This window comes from Siphateles boraxobius, unplaced genomic scaffold (genome assembly GCF_051911475.1).
Source record: "Siphateles boraxobius isolate OS27281-9 unplaced genomic scaffold, OSU_SipBor_1 27, whole genome shotgun sequence".
NCBI lineage: Eukaryota > Metazoa > Chordata > Actinopteri > Cypriniformes > Leuciscidae > Siphateles > Siphateles boraxobius.
In genome coordinates this window covers 75,001-97,500 of record NW_027508887.1, presented here as the reverse complement: position 1 = coordinate 97,500, position 22,500 = coordinate 75,001, and the positions used below count along the sequence as shown (strand labels likewise).

The 22,500-nt window shown below is 39.3% G+C and overlaps 2 protein-coding genes across 6 annotated transcripts in view; one reads left to right on the top strand and one right to left on the bottom strand.

The window, feature by feature from the left end:
* The window catches only part of hmox1b (heme oxygenase 1b), a 21,211-nt gene extending 15,685 nt beyond the window's left edge, over window positions 1-5,526 (top strand). For both annotated transcript variants that reach the window (XM_077245554.1, XM_077245553.1), the window contains exons 4-7: window positions 1,602-1,817; window positions 2,830-3,102; window positions 4,395-4,497; window positions 5,141-5,526. In XM_077245554.1, the coding sequence (XP_077101669.1) occupies window positions 1,602-1,817; window positions 2,830-3,102; window positions 4,395-4,497; window positions 5,141-5,253 (705 nt within the window). In that variant the 3' untranslated portion in view covers window positions 5,254-5,526. The remainder of the gene's footprint in view (window positions 1-1,601; window positions 1,818-2,829; window positions 3,103-4,394; window positions 4,498-5,140) is intronic.
* A 1,758-nt stretch (window positions 5,527-7,284) lies between these two features.
* LOC143752907 (TOM1-like protein 2) overlaps window positions 7,285-22,500 on the bottom strand; it is a 20,353-nt gene continuing 5,137 nt past the window's right edge. Inside the window, exons 3-16 of one of the 4 annotated variants that reach the window (XM_077245585.1) lie at window positions 17,510-17,588; window positions 16,604-16,753; window positions 15,444-15,578; window positions 14,350-14,487; window positions 12,575-12,691; window positions 12,311-12,444; window positions 11,862-11,916; window positions 10,878-10,995; window positions 10,610-10,679; window positions 10,427-10,502; window positions 10,287-10,340; window positions 9,099-9,158; window positions 7,894-7,930; window positions 7,285-7,804 (exon numbers count right to left, since the gene is read on the bottom strand). In XM_077245585.1, the coding sequence (XP_077101700.1) occupies window positions 7,677-7,804; window positions 7,894-7,930; window positions 9,099-9,158; window positions 10,287-10,340; window positions 10,427-10,502; window positions 10,610-10,679; window positions 10,878-10,995; window positions 11,862-11,916; window positions 12,311-12,444; window positions 12,575-12,691; window positions 14,350-14,487; window positions 15,444-15,578; window positions 16,604-16,753; window positions 17,510-17,588 (1,351 nt within the window). In that variant the 3' untranslated portion in view covers window positions 7,285-7,676. The remainder of the gene's footprint in view (window positions 7,805-7,893; window positions 7,931-9,098; window positions 9,159-10,286; window positions 10,341-10,426; window positions 10,503-10,609; window positions 10,680-10,877; window positions 10,996-11,861; window positions 11,917-12,310; window positions 12,445-12,574; window positions 12,692-14,349; window positions 14,488-15,443; window positions 15,579-16,603; window positions 16,754-17,509; window positions 17,589-22,500) is intronic. The other 3 variants (XM_077245586.1, XM_077245587.1, XM_077245589.1) reach the window with 3 other exon arrangements.

Genomic DNA, 22,500 nt, shown 5'->3' with positions numbered 1-22,500 from the left:
ACATGTAAACTAATGTTAGTAGTTGCTATTAACCGTAGTTTATTATTATTACTATATTATTACTAGTTTATTATTTATTATTACACGGCTCTGTGGAGTACATGACTCTGATTGGTCATCCAGCGGTGTGTTATTCCCAGATAACAACTGTTGAAAACAGAGAAAACAGGATCATCCAGCAGCGCTATACGCTTGATAGGAAGGTTTTTTTCTTTGTGCAAGTTTTGCGTTTGTCGAGCTAATAAAATATTAAAACTCAGTCGAATCAATATTTTGTACAGTTATTTAATTATGCCATCCAGTATCGTGGACTCGCTCTCTCTTGTTTCATACAAACGCAGATTATGCTATTTTTTTGCAACTATTGTTTTGTACACTGTTGGATTATAAGATACAAACAGGTACGATTTTAAAATCCGAAATCAATATCTCTTATCCCCATAATAATTTATGTGGCAAGTATCCGTGTAATAAATGGGATAATGTACATCCAGTCAGTTGTTATCTCAGAATAAACCCCTTCAGGCTGATGAAGACCTGGCGTCAGTTGCATAAACCGCTTAGACTAGTCTTACAAGTTAGTCATCACATTTTTTTCTTTAAGACTGTTCATAACTTTTTATGGGCTAATTTGATCCTGAAAAGTAAGACTAACAATCTAACTCCTAGTGGGTCCTACTAGATCTTAAGGCACTGTCTTAACATAATGTCTAAGTTTGTGCAAGTGAGATATTTCTTTTTTATATAGCAGAATTGATACACACATACATACATGATCAGGGAAATGAAACATGGTTGTATCTCTTTCAATATACAAAAAAATAAATATTTGCATACATCAAAATATATAATTACTCTGAAAGAAAAAAAGAGAAAAATAAGAGAAAAGCACAGTAAGGTTAAATCATATCTTTGAATAAGTCGTCATAAAGCATTTTTTGTTGTTGTTATTTATAAGTCTAAGGGATGAAATAAAAGAGTTAAAATTCAGCAAGAAAAAGAGGAAAGTTTAAAGGAGACTGAAGCCATTTTTGCTTATGAATGAAGAATTTTGCATACAAGTTAAAGAGATTAAGAACAGCTTTGGGTTTTCATAATAAAAGATAACTTCTTTAAGGTTGAACGTACGGGTCACATTAGTAGAGCTAACAACGTAATTACTTAAATCAGCCCAAAATTTATTGGTTATACTACAATTACAAAACAAATGGACAGCTGATTCTTCAACAAAACAACAAAAAGAGCAAGTTTCATCAAAATCAGAATTAGAAATGGACGAGTTAACAGGAAGGATTTTACTATGTATTTCTTTCATTTTGTTGGATACACACAATTTACTTGGCAAAAGCCATGCCTTTCTCCAATTTACATTTTTTACTAAAGTACCCTAATAAAATTTACCCACAATAATAATTTAAACACAACTATCGCTCCAAGATCCAAGATCGTGACTTGCATAAACACATTTTGGTACGCCTTGTGAAAGTGACCCGAACCAAGAAGAAAATACAACATTGTAATAAATGAAGTCGGTCTGATACCGCCTGAGATTTGATCTTCGTAATGATTTTGACCTGGTTTTCTTCTGCTCTGTGTTTCAGCTGCTCTTGTGTTCGCTGTATAAGATATACGAGGCGCTGGAGGAAGAGTTGGACAGGAACGCTTCCCATGATGCCGTGGCTCCCATATACTTCCCTCAGGAACTGGGCCGGCTGGAGTCCATCGGGAAAGACCTGGAGCATTTCTACGGCCAGGACTGGAAGCAGAAGATCACGGTGCCGGCCGCCACACTGAGATACGCCAGCAGACTGAGAGAGGTGAACACAGAACACATCAGTGTATACACTGACACCATCAATACACTGATATCTGGTTATTTTGAGATTATCCGCATTGACTGAGAATCATGCTTAAAATTAAAATGGTTTCGAAGTATTTTTCATTGTTAGTTCATGTGAGCTAATGTAGTTAACAAATGAAACCTTCTCCATTTGTACAGTTCTCCAAAGTGTTACCACATCCATGTTTTTGCTCTCCATGCACTGCGGCTAGTGTTTTCCAAAGTTACTAGTCACTCGGCATTTTCACTGATTTAGACATCGATGCCATTGGGAAAAACTGGCATACAGATATTTTTAATATTATCTCATAATTTGGCAGCAGGTTAATTAGGCTTCTGTCACTTTAAGACCTGACACACGGATCCATTATGCTGTTACACGTGCGTTTTCTTTCTCATCTGTTTACTTTCACTTAAAACGTTTGTGAATACTCACCAAAACCGGCATTTTTACATTATTTTGTGTGTATTTGATGGTTAAAGTGCAATAAGCAGCGAAGAAGAGCTCAATTTAGTGCTGAGAGGCGGCTTTATGCGCCGCACTTTGGGTGTAAACGCAAAATCTGCGGGAATGAGTAAAATATGCTCAATATGAACAATCCCACGCCGAAACTCAAGCGAATGAAGTGAGTGAGTGAGTGGAGGCGGGTTTGTGTGTCTCTCGCTGTCGGAGAGATGACAGAGAGAGTAGGAGCAGCTGGTATGGTGTGGAAAATGAGAATTGGAAGCGTTTCAGATATTTCAGTATCAATATGTATTGAAAAATCAACATTTTTGACACTACACTGCACTTAGTTTACTATTTCAGATGCCTTTTTAAAAGAATACAATTGAAAAATGTATATACAGTATTATATATAAAATTCAACCCGCCAAAGTGACTGCGTTGGTTACCCATCTGAGACATTAAGATGTCGTACGTCATTTACACGTCTATCGTTGGAGAATAGCGTGACTTTGCTCTGAATCGCTGGTGTTGTGTCCCTCAGGTGGGTAGAGATCGCCCGGAGCATCTGGTGGCTCACGCGTACACACGGTACCTGGGAGACCTGTCGGGGGGGCAGGTCCTGGGCCGCATCACGCAGAAGTCATTAGGGCTGAGGAACAGAGAGGGCTTGTCGTTCTTCTCGTTTCCGGGCGTCAGCAGCCCAAACCTCTTCAAGCAGCTGTACAGGAGTCGCATGAACAGCATCGAGCTGACGGAGGAGCAGAGGAACGGGGTCCTGAACGAGGCCGTCCACGCATTCGAGCTCAACGTCCAGGTGAGCGGTCCGTCACTGCAGCTCCTTCTCAAGCCAACACCTTTATTTATACAGCGCTTTCTACAATACTTTAAAGCAGCTTTACAGTGAAAATAATGCAATAAAAGTTTGTTTCTAGAAGAAAATAGCGACATAGTCCAGCTTAAGTATATTCAGTAATAGTTAATTTATATATATATATATATATATATAAAGCCGCTCTGGAGAAAACCGTGATGTCATCGTCCAGCTCAGTTCTGAATAAGTTGGCAAAACTCAGTTGCCTCAAATTTAAAAAAAAAAAAGTTAAGTTTAAGTAAGCAGAACTGGCAGATTTTTATTTTGTACTTAAACATTTGAAGTTAAGAACAATTAAAATGTATGAGTACACTAATTCATACATTTAACTTAAAACTTTCATGTGATCTCAATGTGAACACTTTTATTAGTATAAACTTAGCTAGCTTTAACAAGATAGTTTGCTAACATACTAAGTTGTTAACAAGTAAACAATAGTTTGTTATACAGCAGCACTTGCAATATAAATGTTTTATTTGCTCTCAAATCAAGCTCATGCACCACCTGTCACCATGATGTAACTGTCCTAAAACCAACATTAACAGAAATTCTTCTAAATTAGCATAACAAAAAATTAAACACTACTAAATCACCCTCTTAACATTAATCTTGCACACAAAAAAACAACATTATATTACACTTAATTTTAGCATTTACTCTCCCTTTCGAGTGCCATCGGCAAAGCATGCTGGGAAATAGACATCCCAGCCGTTTCAGTTAAACTTAAGTTCGTCTAAATTAAAAGAATTAATTTCATAAAACTCAAAACAATGAAACATTTCAGTTTACTTAAAATATATCAGTTCTGTGAACTTGAAGGAAAAAGAAAGTGCTAAATACTCCTAAAAGTTAATTTGACCGAACTATAGTTTAATTTAAGTTTGTCCTACTCAAACCAATTCATTATTTTGAGCGTTAGGGTTTACAGCGTGGTGTCAATGCAGGAAGATCAATTATGTTGTTGCATTTTATATTAAATGTCCCCAACTAAGCAAGCCAAAAGACTAAGCCGACAGTGGCAAGGAACCAAAACTCCATCTGGATACGGCTCGGGTCCGGCTGACTTCAGTAAACCTAGGAATAAGCAGAAAGACTAACATTAGCGTAGACGCCATTCTTCTTATGATGTAGCGAGTACATATGGGAGTGTTCCCGGTTCGGGCTGACCTAATTTATGCAGCCTAATAAAAGCTGCTCACTGACGAGTGACTGAAGCTGTTGTTGTCGTTCCTCAGGTCTTTAACGAGCTTCAGGACTCGGTGAACCGCGTGTCAGAGACAGAAACTGAAGTGAGACAGAGACACACACAACACAAGCAGAACACGACGACCACAGCAGGTAAAGCGCCGGCTCATGTTTGTACTTGTGATGGATGTTTCAGTGTGCCGTGTTTTAAGCGTGTTTTGAGCGTGTTTTAAGCGCGTTTTGAGTGTGTTTTAAGCGTGTTTTGAGCATGTTTTGAGTGTGTTCTAAGCGTGTTTTAAGCGTGTTTTAAGCGTGTTTAAAGCGTGTTTTGAGCATGTTTTGAGCGTGTTCTAAGCGTGTTTTAAGCGTGTTTTGAGCATGTTTTGAGCGTGTTCTAAGCGTGTTCTAAGCATGTTTTAAGCGTGTTTTAAGCGTGTTTTGAGCATGTTCTAAGCGTGTTCTAAGCATGTTTTAAGCGCGTTTTAAGCGTGTTTTGAGCATGTTCTAAGCGTGTTCTAAGCGTGTTTTGAGCGTGTTCTAAGCGTGTTCTAAGCATGTTTTAAGCGTGTTTTAAGCGTGTTTTGAGCATGTTTTGAGCGTGTTCTAAGCGTGTTCTAAGCGTGTTTTAAGCGTGTTTTAAGCGTGTTTTGAGCATGTTTTGAGTGTGTTCTAAGCGTGTTTTGAGCATGTTTTGAGTGTGTTCTAAGCGTGTTTTAAGCGTGTTTTGAGCATGTTTTGAGCATGTTTTGAGCGTGTTCTAAGCGTGTTTTAAGCGTGTTTGTCATGTTCTCCTCAGGCGACGAAGCGTGTGAATCCCTGCAGAGCTCCTCGTCTCTGATGCCCCGGTTCCTGCGGGCGCTGCTCGGCGTGTTCGTGGTTCTGGCCGTCGGGATGGTCTACGCCTTTTAAACGGACATCATTAGCACTTTGAAAACATGACGTCACATTTTGGAGACAATAAATGTGTTATTTTATCATATCATTAATAATTAACGTGATTGTATGTTAATTCATAGTTATTTAAATGACAGATCCTCTATAAAAAATTTCTTTGTCAGAAATATTTTGTAACCATGTGTATATGCATTTGTATTAATAATACTATATTTTTTATAATAAAATGTTGCATGACTTCCTGGCTTCTCAAATGAGAATCAGGGATGGCACTTTTTTTTAAATACACATTCATTTGCTTGTGATTACTGTATAATGGTGCATATATTCACAATAGAAAGTCTAGGATTAGGTTAGTTGGTTGGTTGGGGAGTTCTGGCGACGATAGTGTACCGACATGTTATAAGACCCATCACTACGCAAAGGCATGTTCACACCAAGAACTATCTATAAGGATAATTTTTTAAAAATGATTACCAGCTGATGAATGATAAAAATGCTGACAACAAATCAGAATCTATCCAACTTTAAAGAGCTCAAGTGTTCTTTGTCGTTTGTGGTGTGAACAGGCTTTAATTCCTTATACGTGCACTGTTAAAGGTAGTTTAGATAATTTCAGAGAGGCTAGCAATAGCAAGTTAGCCTTGAAAGCATGGGATCCCGCCTCCCTTCAGAGCATCTCCATGAACGCCAGAGCAGATCCAGCAAAGCATCATAACAGAGGCTATTAAACTCTCTCAAAGCACACGACAGATACTCCTTGTTTTGGTTCAGGAAAACAAGTGGCTGCTGTTTGTGGCTCTCGGTGACTGACGTCTGTCTAACTCTCCATAGCATGAAACGCGCAGATGACGTGTGATGTCTGCGCGAGGTTATGGAAATACATACGCTGACAGGCGGACATCATCGTATCATTGCATTCGAACCGGCAAAAACATTTTTATCCTGAGACTTCCACAGAAGATATGTACATTTTTTAATATTTAGATTCATTCTATTATTGATTGCTTAATAGCTTCACATCCAGATGTGAAGAGAGTTTCAGTCAGGAAAACAAAAAGTGTTTATGAAAAAAATAATAATTGCCTACCCTGCCTTTAATGTAATAGAAGCCCGTTCAGACCTAGGATGATAGCTTTTTATTGTAAGCGCTCGCTGCAGTTGTATCGTCTGCCGCGTTAAATGCTCAATCTCTATAGGCTAAAGCAGGATGGATTTTGATTGGCTGTCCATGTTTTTATTGTTGGTGAAATCGTATTGAAAGTTATTTCAACGATAGGAAGTTGAAATCACTATTGAACGTTAGAGCTTTAGTTAACACTCTGGCAGGGTTTTCACAAAGTTATAAACTAATATAAAGTTCGTTAGTTATCTGGTCTAATGTTCTCAAAATATTACAATTATTTACACATCATTCACAGATCTTAAAAAAAAAAATAGTTGGACGTTCGTCTATCATTTTTTAAATGTTAGGCTACTACTTGTTTCAGAACATTCAGAGAATATTTAACGTAACGTTCCCATGATGTCAGCAAAATGATTGGAATCCATTGACAGTAAAGTTACATAACCATTTTTTTAACGTTTGAACGTTCAGAGAACATTTGGAAATAGCATTAGCAAAACGTTGTTGGAACATATTTCTGTTAGCTTTGTGCCATTATTGTTATGGTGTGGACTGCTATTCCAAGTTATTAAAAATTATATATAAATTATTACAAGGCCACAATCATTTAAAAATAAACGATGTGCACGGATAAATCACTTAGCCTTAATAAATACTGCAATATTCTATTTTAAAAAGTCCATTTTATTTTCATGGTGACTTTGAATCTGATTCTCCATCCATCACATATTCATCACCCACATCGAAACGCAAATTATGCCAGAAGTGTAATTATTGAGAATATCCCTTGAGCGATGAAACTCAAACAAAGCGCACTGGTTTGGCTGCTTTATACGTTTTTAGTGAGAAATTCAAACATGAACACACTTACAGATACAGCTAAACAACCATCGAACAAACCGCACGATCTGAAACAATCATGAATATTATAGTGTCAATTTATTCAGTCAGAGATAAGACATTTCATTCTTATCATCATGGTTAATTTACAACCTAAATTAATGCTTTTTACACTCAATGAATATGCACGTTAATAAAAATTAACTTACAAAGGCAAAAAAACAGCTTATTGGTTGTTTTTATGAATGGCCAAAAGGTTCACACACAGACACACACACACACACACACACACACACACACACACACACACACACACACACACACACACACACACACGCACACGCACAAAGGCCAAATTCAGTATTAGAAACAAAAGAATTGAAGATGAGGATCTGCTGTGGTAGTCTTCCTCAATGACCGTGAGGATTTGAGCACAGGAAGTGATGCGCTCGGGACTTCCTGTGTGATGCTCTCAGAGCGTGAAGATCTGCTCGTGGTTTTGCTCCTGCGTCGCCTGTCGAGGGCTTGAGTGAACGACGTTCTTCATCGAGGGAAGATGATCTGCAGCTTCAGCTCTGCCTGCTAAAAACTGATCAAACTCTGTCAGCGGGAATAAAGAGAGCAGAAAACATGACGGTGTGTGTGTGAATCAGTTATAATGAGCCATAAACATCAGCACAGACTCTCACCTTCACTGGTCACACCCTCACTGTCATCGACGTCAGGCTGAAAAACATCATCAACATGTTTAAAGGCAATACCAGCAGTTTACCACGTACTAGCAATCAAATGGAGACTCAAGGCCTTATTTCATGATAGTATTATGCTACAATAAGTTGCGTGTGAATGCACAGTAAAACAAGCAAGTATTTTTCTCTTGTTTCCAGTCCAAATATCTTAAAATTCTTAAATCAAGAAGCATTTACTAAATAATTAAAATGACATAAGATGTGACAATAAGAATTAAGAAATCAAAGTTAAGTTTTTGCTTCAAACAAGAAAAATTATCTGCCAGTGAAGTAAGTAAAATAATATTGTTTTTAATTTGATAATCTTTCTTACCCCACTGGCAGATCATTTTGCTTGTTTTAAGAAAAAACTCGCTTAATGTAGATTTTTTGTTTCTTCAGAAAACAATTTCTTATGTCATTTTACTTCTCTAGTTAAAAAACGTAAGGAAAGCATTTTTTGCAGTGTGGTGTCCATTTATCATAATTATTTTGCTTAATTATTGTGTCAGAAGAGAAAAATAAATCACGGCTGATGTGGAAGGTCAAGCAAAGTCTGGATGTTGTTTCAGGCTCTACTAGAACAGGTTTTCCTGCTTGAATGTTGATTATTTTCCTCGTATTCTCCATTGTTGCGGCTCCTCTCTTCCCAGTCTGTCAGTAACGCTCTGTTTACTTCCTGTCTCTATGAAGCCCCTCCTTCTGAAAAGCACACTGTGCTCTGATTGGCCGGCTGGAGCAGTGTGTTGTGATTGGTCGAGCGCTTCGAGTGTGTTTGGGAAATGTCCCGCCCCTTACCATAACCGCCAGTTTAACACACTACTAACTACCTCAACCAGGCCCGCCCCTTTATTCTGCGCATTAATTATTTAAATGAGGAATATTGTGACGTGTTCGTTCCCGGAAAAAGCTCAAGACTACAATGGAGGCGTTTCAGGAGTTCAGAAACACTCACACTGATATAGAGATATAGCTGATTGAGCATGAAACATTACACACTAAAGAAAGTGTTAAAAACAGCGGTTAAAAAGCAGAACAGATCCTCATCAGTGTGTGCTGTGACTCCAGCAAGGGGCGCTGCTGATCAGCATCACACACACACACACACACACACACATACACACACACACACACATATTGATCAGAGTAAAACAGAAGCTCTTTACCATCTCTGCACACAACCACCTCTCGATGTCATCCATGGTGGAGCTGCGTGGAGCCGGAGCCTGACGGACACAAAACACACACGTTCCTCACAAACTCTCAGTGTGTTTTATATTGATCAGCGGTGTGTGAGACTGAGATGTTTCCCTTCACATGCAAATCACAGATCCAACAGACAACGGCGGCGGAAATACACCCCACAAATATAATCATCATTATTTGATCTAATCACAATTATTTGTGCAGATTCAATTTCAATCACATTTTACCATCCAAATAAGGGAATTTTAAGCTCATATGGTACATGATATTGTGTCTCCTTTTCCAGGATATAAATAAATATAAAAAAGCACAGTTATAAAGTGCATAAAGATATTTGACAAGATTTGTGAGTTTAATCAGTACGGAAGCTGGAAGAGGCGTAATGCAACTATTTGCCGAGACAGAATGCAACTTACAGTTGTTTAAATAAGGAATGACTGACGACGGAAAATAACCCGCCACAGTATTAAACAATTTATAAGATAATTGGGACTTTTTATCTCACAATTCGGACTTTTTTTCCCTTCAAAATTGCGTGATATAAAGTCAGAATTGCGAGTTATAAGCTCACTACACTAAGCACTATATAAAGTCAATACTGACTTTTTTACTAGCAATTCTGACTTTATAACATCTTTAAATCATGCAATTCTGCGGGAAAAAGTCAGAATTGTGAGATAAAAAGTCGCAATTAACTTTTTTATTTTGTAGCAGAAACAAGCTGTCATAAAAAAGAGACCGCAATGTATATTATTATAATTAATTATATAAATATTAATTTCAACAGCATTAAAGTAAACCTTTTAGGCCTATTTTGTGACACCTTTATATATATATATATGATTTACGTAAAAGGCTTACACTGTAAGTGACATGAACAAAACACAATTAAATTATTATTTTTCTGACAATTAATCGTCAGCACAAAATGTATGATCGCGACAGGTCTCATTTCACACCAGCTGCAAAGAAACCCAAAGCATTATTGTAGATTAAACGTGAAGAAGGCTCTTCTGCCTTTCCAGAAGCTGTTGTGTGTGTGTGTGTGTGTGTGTATCTGTGTGTGTGTTCTGATGTGCTCGGGTGTTTTAGTGCTGATATCGGAGTTTGAGAATGGAAGTGTGTAGCGGCGACTCTGTGAAACCCACCAGATCCTCACTGTAAATCCACTGAGACTGACGGACCCAGTCGCTCTCGCCGTCCTTCACACACAAACACACTCCTGCATGTCAGACACACTACTGTACACGTGTGATGTGTGTGTGTAGGTGTGTGTGTGTGTACTGACCCCTGCCGTCACCTGCAGCCGCGTGTCCAGAGCTTCAGCCAGACCCTCCACTGCACCCGGGTCCTCATACCGAACACTATACACACACACACACACACACACACACACATCACAGCATCATCACACACACACGTCTCACTTCACATTTATAATAAAGACCTCTTCTAGGGGTCAAACACAAACCTCTTCCTCTGTTCGGCCAGGGAACTGCTCCTCGTCTGAGCAAACATGTCAAACTCCTCGTCTTCAGGCACTGAGACACACACACACACACACACACACACACACACATACACACACACACACAAAAACACACACAGAGAGACACGCATGCACATGCACGCACACACAGACACACACCCAAACAGACAGACGCGCGCACACGCACACACACACACGTTATGTCCATGTCTCTTACACACATGAAAACACAGAACTGGATCGCTCTCACCTGAGCGGTTTGTGAGGTCGGATGGAGGGCGGGGCTCGTGTTGATTGACAGCTGGAGGAGTGTTCTGATTGGGTGATGGAGACTCAGGGCTGAGGTCAATAAGGTTTCCATTCTCAATCTGGTCACATAAATCATTGCGTAGATATGTGGATAAATATCAATATGCAATCATACAATTACAAACGATCTTTACAGATGTTATTGTAAAGCTGCATTAGCAAGATATTTACTCAATTTTTAACAGGTATGATTCGACAATGTTTCATCAGTTGCTTGGTTTATATTTCTGTGCAGCAGTCGGAAGTTAAAACTTCATTAATTTTCTCCAGATGAAAATTATTTTAACTTTTGAAGACAGTGCTAAACAATGGTTTATGCTTTTGTTGAAGCCATATATATATATATATATATATATATTTATATATCCCTCTGGTGCTGTTCGCGTCAAAAGATTCCAATTTTTTCTATTAAAATGAAATGATGGTAATATATTTTTGTTTATATAAAAATAATATTTTTATTTAATATTTTGTATTTTTTATGAATTTTATGGTACTTAATTATATTTATGCAGTAATTATAATCCATTTATTGACTTTTTGAGTATGGACCTGAAAATGAAAACTTGAATCTTTGGATCAGACTGAAGTTTGGTCTATTTTTAAAGACGACACAAAGCAGATTATTGATTTTTTTTTAAAGTGAACTTGAAAAAGTTATCTATTTTACATTTATTGTTATGAAATATGCACAAAAGTACCATTTTAAATTTTTATATAAAATCTATATATTTTCCGAAACACATTTTACTCTAAAACTGAGAAAGTCAAAGCCATAAATTTAAACAAGTTGTGTTCCAAATATGAGGCTGATATGTCAGTGAATGAGCGTTCAGAGCGAGTGTGTTCGGCTGCAGTACCGAACGCTTCCACTAGAGGAAGATTACGCAGGATCAGGAGTCGGACAGAACAGAGGACGGTTTACCTGAGATAACGGCTGTTCTTCTGTGTTCGATTTCTGCATGTTCAAACGGTCAAACCTTCAACCACAGAGAGAGAGAGAGAGAGAGAGAGAGAGGGAGAAATTATATATTAAAAATATATATATATATAATTTATACACCTTAGAAATTAACTTGCAGGTTACCATCAATATCAACTTCACACACATATTGATTCACTTCCCATTTACATTTAAAAGTCTCAAGATTAACAAGTAACTAATAATAAGCATACTCTGTTTTAACACGTGTTTTTATCAGTCCTTTTAAAATTGATAAAACATCAGTTGCCCCCGTCATTCAATTTTCTTTTACGGGACAAACATATTGCCATTATACAGAGAGAGAGTTACTGAAGATCTGGACACGGGGTTACACTCTCGCTGCAGTGGAGCGTCACCTGTGTGTGTGTGTGTGTGTGTATATGCCAGACCTCTCATAGCGGATGAACGCGTTGTTGAGATCATCATTGATCAGCAGCAGTTCTCCGATCATCTCGTCCTCTGATAGATTAGGAATCAACTCTACAACCCTCTGCTGCATCTGCTTACACACCGAATACAGCTGCTGCTCACACACACACACACACACACACACACACACACACACACACACACACACGTTAGTGATGATCAAAACAAGACTAATCAAACGCAGGCTAACTAACACACATACACACACACACACAAACACACACCTGCAGCAGTTCTGCGTCCGACGCTGCAGTTTCTCCAGGTTTGATGTTATTCAGCATCTCAGTCATGACAGTCAGATTTCCTCGGACCAGATCCAGTTCAGATCTCAGCTTCTGCTTCTGGAGGAACACCAGTCAGATCCAGAGCACCCCAAACCCCTGACCTTTAACCCCTGAGAAATCCAAACCCCTGACCTTTAACCTCTGAGAAACTCAAATCCCTGACCTTTAACCTCTGAGAAACCCAAACCCCTGACCTTTAACCTCTGAGAAACCCAAACCCCGAGCACCCAAACCCCTGACCTTTAACCTCTGAGAAACCCAAACCCCGAGCACCCAAACCCCTGACCTTTAACCTCTGAGAAACCCAAACCCCTGACCTTTAACCCCTGAGAAATCCAAACCCCTGACCTTTAACCCCTGAGAAACCCAAACCCCAAGCACCCAAACCCCTGACCTTAAACCTCTGAGAAACCCAAACCCCTGACCTTTAACCTCTGAGAAACCCAAACCCCGAGCACCCAAACCCCTGACCTTTAACCTCTGAGAAACCCAAATCCCTGACCTTTAACCTCTGAGAAACCCAAACCCCGAGCACCCAAACCCCTGACCTTTAACCTCTGAGAAACCCAAACCCCGAGCACCCAAACCCCTGACCTTTAACCTCTGAGAAACCCAAACCCCTGACCTTTAACCTCTGAAAAACCCAAACCCCTGACCGTTAACCCCTGAGAAACCCAAACCCCTGACCTTTAACCCCTGATAAACCCAAACCCCTGACCTTTAACCCCTGATAAACCCAAACCCCTGACCTTTAACCCCTGAGAAACCCAAACCCCAAGCACCCAAACCCCTGACCTTTAACCTCTGAGAAACCCAAACCCCAAGCACCCAAACCTCTACCCTTTAACCTCTGAGAAACCCAAACCCCTGACCTTTAACCTCTGATAAACCCAAACCCCTGACCTTTAACCCCTGAGAAACCCAAACCCCAAGCACCCAAACCTCTACCCTTTAACCTCTGAGAAACCCAAACCCCTGACCTTTAACCTCTGATAAACCCAAACCCCTGACCTTTAACCCCTGATAAACCCAAACCCCTGACCTTTAACCCCTGATAAACCCAAACCCCTGACCTTTAACCCCTGAGAAACCCAAACCCCGAGCACCCAAACCCCTGACCTTTAACCTCTGAGAAACCCAAACCCAGAGCACCCAAACCCCTGACCTTTAACCTCTGAGAAACCCAAACCCAGAGCACCCAAACCCCTGACCTTTAACCCCTGAGAAACCCAAACCCAGAGCACCCAAACCCCTGACCTTTAACCCCTGAGAAACCCAAAGCCCTGACCTTTAACAGTAGATGGTGATGTTTCCTTCAGGCATATTAAAAAATGCTTTACATATTCGTCAGAATTAACCAGAGTTACAGATTTAATATTCAGCGTTATAAGCAGCCTATAAAATGTGTGACACTATGACTTATTGTGGACTAAGATGAAATGAAAATAACAGTATGTGTAATCTTGAATGAGAATGAGTTCCTCTTGCAGCTTCTCTTCTCTGATGATGTGGGCGGGGCTATAACCTGTCACTCACATGAGATCAGCCAATAGCGAACCACAACCATCCAATCAATTCCCCACAGACACAATCAAGCCCCGCCCACATCTGTTCTTGTTCCTGAAGCGTTTCTCTCGATACACGACACAATAGAGGAGACAAGACGAGCGTAACTTCAGTTTCGTGTCGACGTACGAGAGCTGGTGTGTTCGTACCTCCTCAGGGGAAACAGGGGTCAGATGTCCGTTGGACGGGACACACTGAGGAGTGTGTGCCACTGGTGACGAGTTAGTGTGTGTCCTGGAAGCAGACGGAGACACGGATGAGGGAGATGTCCCGTTCTCAGGAATACTCTGAGAGATGATGATGAAGAGTAGAGAAACACAGGAGTTAATCACACGACCGCTAGTTTACAATATATAATGATAATTCTGTCATCATTTACTCCATCTCACGTCTGTCCAACATTACTTGTTCATTGAAGCATAAAAGACGACGTTTAGCAGAACGTTCACGCTGCTCTTCTATATATTCACTATAGAAAACTACTAGACTTTTTATTAAAGTGCACCAATTATGCTTTTTGGGATAATACCTTTCATGTAGTGTATAATAAAGCTGTTTTAAATGTAAAAGCTCTGGAAAAAGTTTTAAAGATCAAAGTGCAGATGAGTGAGTTATTGTTTTCCAAAAGAAAAAACTGATTCTGAACTGAAACGAGTCGTCAGTAATTCAGTCTCACTTCCTGCTGATCCTGCGTTGGTTTGAAACTCATTTGCATAATGCTCTTGATTGGCTGAACAGCGTCTCTTAGCTCCGCCCTCAAACACTAGTTAATCTGAGACTGGAAGAGTTTGGTTCTTGTTGTTCATGTCGAGAAGACGCTGTTTTCTGAGATTTATACGGTAAAACACACGCCATCATCACTGTTCGTATCACTGTGATCAAGAGCTGAGATTCAGATATGATAATGAGCGTTTGCTTTCTGACCAATCAGAGCAGAGCAGCTCTCAGAGAGGCGGAGCTTAGAGAGACTGAATCTTCAATCGAAGCGTTTCAGACACTGAGAGAAAAGAGCTGATGCTGCAGTGGAGATTATGAGAGAATTTAAATGTTTTTTGACCTTGGATGCATTTAAAACTATTGTAGGAGACTCTAAAACAACATTAGGAACCTTTAAAAATAGCATAATAGGGGAGCTTAAATATCTATGACTGGAAAACATTGTTGTAAATTTCCCTGATAAGAATTAAAAGAGCAATGTTTGACCCCACACACACACACTGAGGACGGTGAATGTGAGATTTACCCGGGTGGGTGTGTGGATGGGAGAGAGAGAGTCTAGATCCGTCATGGGAAACTCCAGGCCTCTCCGCCTCAAATCCTCATATACGCTCACCACTCCAGACAGAGCCGGACTGTTCCTGAAGGCATCGGCCCACGCCTGCGGCACAGAGGAGCACAGAGGAGCGTTAATGCTCACCGGAGCCGCGCGGTCATGACGGTTCTACAGACGCTGTCAAATCAAATTCAAGGACTTTTCAAGCACTACTTTTATGGTTTTCAAGGACTTCAATCAGAAATCTCACTTATCAAACAATATCTTTATTATCTTTCAAAGTCTAAATCAAGGTAAATGGATAAACCAAAATAAACTAATAAAACAAAATGGTACAAATAAAGTAGGGATGCACTGGGCCAAAACCGAAAATTCTGGATGCACTTGGCCGTAACCAAAAATTTAAAAAATTTGTTTTGTTTTTTTAAATTAGTTTTTTGTATGATTATATTATTATTAAACTTTTTAATTAAATTCAATCATTTAATTTTGAATTAAAAAAGATAAAATAATCCCACTTTTATTTCAAGTAACAAAAATTGGACAGAAATGAAAATAATATTAAATATCTATCAATATATTATTCTTCATGCAGTTGTACGCGGGGCGGCACGGCACAGCATATTTTCGGCCTTTTTCCTCTTTCGGACAAAAACCGAAAATGCCATTTCCGGCCGATAATTTTCGGCAGCCGAACTTTCGGTGCATCCCTAAAATAAAGAGCAATGGATGCAATGACTGTGGAAACTTTAACCATTGAAAAGATACAATGACAAAGATATCGCTTTCCTTATTCGAACTGATTTATTTCCATGAATCTATGATTGATCTGAAGAATGAAAGATGTATCATATACTCTGATATTTATGAGCAATATCATACTCATAGTCATGTGACATGGCTCTATATCTGTATCAGACGGGCTGCAGCTTCATTATGTGTGAAAAGATTGCTTTATCAATCAAATTAAACACTAATTTCACATATATTGTCTTTCAATAATTCAAGCGCTTTCAAGTACCTTTTCATAAATATGGCTGATTTCCAGGACTTACATTTCAAAAAGTATTTCAAGCTTTTTAAGCACCTTGTATGACCCGTGTAATATGAGCACGTGCAGTGGGTCTCACCTGGATGAGGCTCAGCACCCGGTCGTGGAGGATCATGGGTGGGTTGTTTTTGGGCAGGATGGCTTTGACCAGGACGCCCTCCACAAACTCTTTAGCGCAGACGTACACATGGAAACGCTGGCCGCAGTTCTTCACACACGTCTCCAGAACCTGACACACACACCGGCAGTATGGGATCAATATCGATTGATTGGCTAGAGGAGGAGCTGTCAATCTAGAACTAGTGGACCAATGGTGACGCTTCAGCCCGCCCTAATTTACATGAAACTCGAACTGCAACATATGGAAAAGCAAGCGCAGAACGTGGAAAGAAGAGCGAAGAGAAAAACAGCACAAACGTACAAAAGAGTCAAATATGAGCATAAAATGTAAGAGAGCACAAAATACAGATTAATAAAACCAAGGAAAACATAATTTTAAAAAAACATGAACATAAGTTTAAATTTTGTGCAAAATAATTTTTAATGTGTTTGAAGTTTTTATTCATGCTTGTTAATTTTTGACTCGCGCTTATTGTATTCAGTTTGTGCAATATATTTTTGATTCACGCCTATAATTATTTTTTGATCCGTGGCCGCGATACTTTAGACAGGATATCGATCCCGGTGCTGCGCTTCTTGTCCGGTGTATAACGTGTGCAAGTGCAACCCCCTTTACGTGACCGGCTGTTAGCGCGTCACCCAGTACGTTGCTAGGTTACCAGAGAGTGAGTACATTTGTTCATGCAACCAAGCTTGCAACAAAACTTTCTTCCGACGAAAAATAAATAAAAATTATCGAACGCATTTTTTATTGATATTGATTACGTGTCTATCGCGATACATATCGTTATCGTTTTATCGCCCAGCCCTAGGACACACACATGTGATTCGCTCCTGTAGAGGAAGTGATGTAACAAACACTCACGGTCAGAGCCAGCATCACCTCCCTGAAGTTCTTATTACCCACAATCCTCTTCTTTAAAGCTTTCACTGCATCTTTGGGCCTGAAAAACAACACAAAAGGTCAGATGACAGGGAGAGACAGACGTCAGTACAGTGCATCCGGAAATATTCACAGCGCTTCACTTTTTCCACATTTTGTTTCGTTACAGCCTTATTCCAATTTCCAGATTAAATTTATTATGTTCCTCAAAATGCTAGAAACAATACCCCATAATGAGAACGGCCGGCTCTAGGAAGGTGCTTCCAAACCTCTTCCATTTATGGATGATGGAGGCCACTGTGGTCAATGGAGAGCCTAAGCCCCTCCCCTTCGCTTCCGGCTCATGGGACCTTATTTCGGAAAATATATGTATGGTAGTCAATGGCGAGAGATAACTTATCTTTTTATTCCGTCTGAACTGTGTCCTGAATTACACATATGATGTTTGTCAATTTAAAAGATAATTATGAAAGTCAAGAAAGTCACAGTTTGTCATAAAACATAAGAGTAACATTTAGTTTTATGTGAAAATCGCATGACGGCGTAACGTTACGATTATAACGTTAGACTATAGAAAAAATGACAGACGTTAGCTTCAGTAAAGTTAGCTTCAGTAAAGTTAGCTTCAGTAAAGTTAGCTTCATTCATTGAGAGAAAAGGTATGACGTCACATGCACGCCTTTTGGGTTTGTAGTCTTTGTAATTACGTATTTTCACAGTCTTATACCTCAACAGTTTTACATCAAACTGAGACTTTCTTGACTTTAAAATGTATCTTTTAAATTGACAAACATCATATGTGTAATTCAGGGCACAATTCAAACGGGATCCAAATATTTTTTGTCTCTCGCCATTGACTACCATACAGTATTTTTCCGAAATAAGGTCCCATGGTGCACCGGAAGGGGAGGGGCTTAGGCTCTCTGTGGTGCCTCGATACAAATCCTGTCTACGAACAATTCCTTAGACTTCATGGCTTGGTTTGTGCTCGTACATGCACTGTTAAAGGGGCAGTCTGTAAGCGTGACAGCAAGTGGTCGTAATCGGTACTGCAGTCCACATTCAAAATATCGGAGATCGTTGTTTCCCCGCCTCCTCCTCCTTGACCGACTCGACACTCACGCGTTTGAGGTAGTGCGAGCGCCAGTCCTGAATTGCGTTACCGCACAGCATTTTCACCCCTTGTCTCGCACGGCGCATATTGAGAAAATGTCCCGCATTTTCATCAGTCTGTTGGTTTTTAATTATCATATTAAGAAAACGTGCATGCGTTCTTTTTTAAGAAAGCATTTTATTTATTCTTTTTGCGGCGTAGTTTTTTACCTATATTTAACAGCGCTTCGTCAGAAGTTCAAATTCAACAGCCGTTTTAAAATCCTATCCAAAGGTTGAAAGCACAGGAGTAAACACGGTCACTAGTGGGTTGTGACGCTGTCAATCAAAATGTGGAGCGGTGATTCGTTCCATGTGTTTCTGTCAGAAAACAATTGGATAATTCAGTAAATTTAATTTTTAATTTAACAGAATTTATCAGCTTGTTGCTGCTGTGGATGTTTTAATTCACATCCTTCCTAAAAAATACGAACGTTTTTGGTTTAATATATTCTTAATATATAAGACTGTCAATGATCCAAATTCATGATGGTTTATATTTTATTTGTTCATAATTTATTTTGTTGGATTTTAGTTGGACTTGGTCAGAAGTGTTTCAGGAATAGTGATCTGCATGATGCCTTTGGGCTCAGTGATGTTGAATTTAAACGTCATGTAAAATAAAGACATGTTATGTTACATTGTGATGTAATGGTGTTGTCTGGAAGGGACTAAAGAACAAAGAATTTTTATCAGCTGAAAGGCAGAATACAAATGTTTTTATTAAGTTCGATAACTTGTTGGTGTTGGTAACATATCCCACATTGTCCCACACAAACTTATAATCGTCTCACATTTGGTTTGTTTGATGGTGGTCACCCTAGTTTGAGGACACGCAACAGGAACGAGCGCAATCGACAACAAAAGCGGAGGAGACTTACAGACTTAATGAGTTGATTTATTCGCGTTTAATATGCTCTCGTTTAGAGATTTTTAGATGGATATCGAGGCTTTTTAGGTTGTGTGGAATCTGCAATCTCTGACCCAGTTTGTTGCTGGTTTCCACGGCTGCGATCCGCTGTAGCTGTGTCTGAAACCGCTCCCCATCCACTAAATAGTGCACTATATCGGGTGTCGGCCATTTTGTAGTGGTGTCCGAATTCTGAATGAACGACATCATTCCCTACTTTTACCCACAATCCTCTCTGAATTCGAGTGTACATTCGATGTACACTTGCTGTAGCACTATTTCCCACAATCCAATGCGGAGAGAACTGTTTAAACCAGAGATTACTTTACAGCTTTCTTATTCCTGCTTTAACATTTATTTCATGCTAGTTTTATTTTTTTTATTAATGATTACTTGACATTATTACAATATTATATAGATGAATTTTAAAATTAAATGAAATTATATTTATAAGGTAAATTATATAGACCTGTATATCATTTTTTTATTAAAATATATTATTTAGGCATTAACACGGTTTAATGTGTTTTACTAACAGCCAGGTGTTTTGATAATTTGTGGTATTGTTGTTAACTCGTTAAACTGTAAAGTGAGAGATGATAATTTGGTGGATGATTTGAAAAATATTCGTTAATCATCTGAAGTGTATATTCATTCGAATATAAAAAACGGTCGCCTGAGGCGCTCAACGACCACGTCATCTGTGAGCGTGAGAGTTACAATCTCAATCGATGAAACTACAAATCTGGCACGGAGGTATGTATAATTACAAAATAAAGTCAATATGATTGTTATTGTTGTTAATATTATTTTATAAAGTAAGTAACGTAAGATAAGTGGAGTTTTATTACTACGTGTGACGAAGCCTGTGAAGACAGCTCCCGCTCTCCGACGCACAGTGTAAACGACAGCCTCCGAATTCACTCACTTCATTTCGTTCACTGCTTGCAGATATAGTGGACTCAACTGCCATACACTATATAGGGATTAGTGAATGAGTGAACGAGTGAGCGTTTTCGGACACAGTTTGTGTTTCCCGCCAACCGACATCTCGGGTGTCGAAATACTATTGGCTGAACTGGCAGTGGGCGGAGTCACACAGATCAAAACAAAAACCAACTGACAACATGGAAGTTAAATAACTGTCTGTAGAAGTGTTTTTCAGCATGTTTCCTAAATATCTGCAAACATATGGTATTTTTATGCTTTAGTAGAGTAAAAAAGTTACATACAGCACCTTTAACTGATCTTATATAGACAGGTGTGTATCTTTCCAAATCATGTCCAATCAACTGGATTTACCACAGGTGTCCTCCAATCCAGTTGCAGAAACATCTCAAGGATGATCAGTGGAAACAGGAGCGGAGTTCAATTTTGAGTGACATGGCAAAGGCTGTGAATACTTATTAGGGGTGGAACCAGGGTGGGAAATTAGCACCCGCCACCAGCCGATGGCTGGTACTTTTTCAAAGTGGCGGGTGACTTTGCCTTGTATACCAGCCACAGTGGCGGGTAAATTGTAAAACATATTTTTATTGGTTACTACTTAAAACATTCCTTGTAACGGATTGGACATCTTTTGTCAAAGAATGCTGTTGCTAAGTAAAAATAATGCACTTTTGTCGAATAACTAATTTGATTGGTTTTCAGCGCTGTGCTTTACGGACACAGCGCACGGACACGGCGCTGAACGGACCGTGACACATATAGCTGAGGTACAGACGAAAGGAAAATTAAAAAAATATACCCGGTGTTAAGAGGCCCGCCGCGGAGTCAGCAGTATGAGTGTACAACCTGTTGAAGGCGAAGTAAATAAAAAGTGAAGGTACTTTTCGAACAAGTGGTGCATTGATGACGAAGGGAAAACGAGGGTTTGCTTAGTTCGCTTACTGTCGAACCTATGCGTCGTCCGAAAATGCAAACAATTCGTTCGTTAGAGGAACAACTAACCTTAAAATAGAGTCAATGAATATGACCAATTCTATTCAGAAACGTCCATGCGATCGGCAAAAAGGGCTGACCTTTTCGGGACTACGTTTGGATGTGCAAGTAAATTACTAACTTGAAGTTGTGTTTTGTGATGGCTAGATAGCTATGTTTTTTTAGTTTAGCGATAGTTTTAGCAGCGGCGAGGATAGGAGCCGATACCGTGTCAGTTAAACTTTTCATCTCCAATCCTATCTGTATTTGTGAGAAGTGGTGCTGTCCTGAGTTGAAAGATAGCCGACTTTACGGCTTTATTATCGAGTTAACCCTCTGGGGACGACAAATGCACTGGCGCGTTTTGCTGGATTTTTTTCAAATAGCAGCAAAATACATTTAAATACTCCATCGTTTATGGTCATACAGACTTAACTAATATTAAAAACTAAACTGTAAAATAACCATGCATAAAATTCTCTCAAAAATACAAACATCTACATACATGTTGCTCACATATTCTGGTAGCCCTGTTTGTGCTAATAGTGCTTTTTTTTTTTTTTTTTTTAAAGGGCGTGCGCCCGTGAGCATCCACGGAGGAAAACATAAATTGGCGCCTGAGTGCAGCATAACTCATATTGTTAAATGGATAAAACGAATGACATATTTGTAATGGACGTCAATGTTATCAAAGTCACAGTTCTCATTCATAAATTTGAATTCCAGAAAAAGTGGCTGGTAAAATTGGGCATCCAGCAGCCACTGTGGGAAAGTTAATTTCCCACCCTGGGTGGAACGGTACATGTATTCGTATTGAACCGAATCGGTACGGGCGTCACGGTTCGATGCATGAATTAACTGGGAGAATAAACGGTATAAAAATAAATAAAACTTGCGTGCAAATTAATTAATGTAATGCGGAACTACTGTTAGATACGCGGGTCCTTTAGGGACACCTAATCTGTTGCCCTGCTAGGTTTGTTTACTTTAG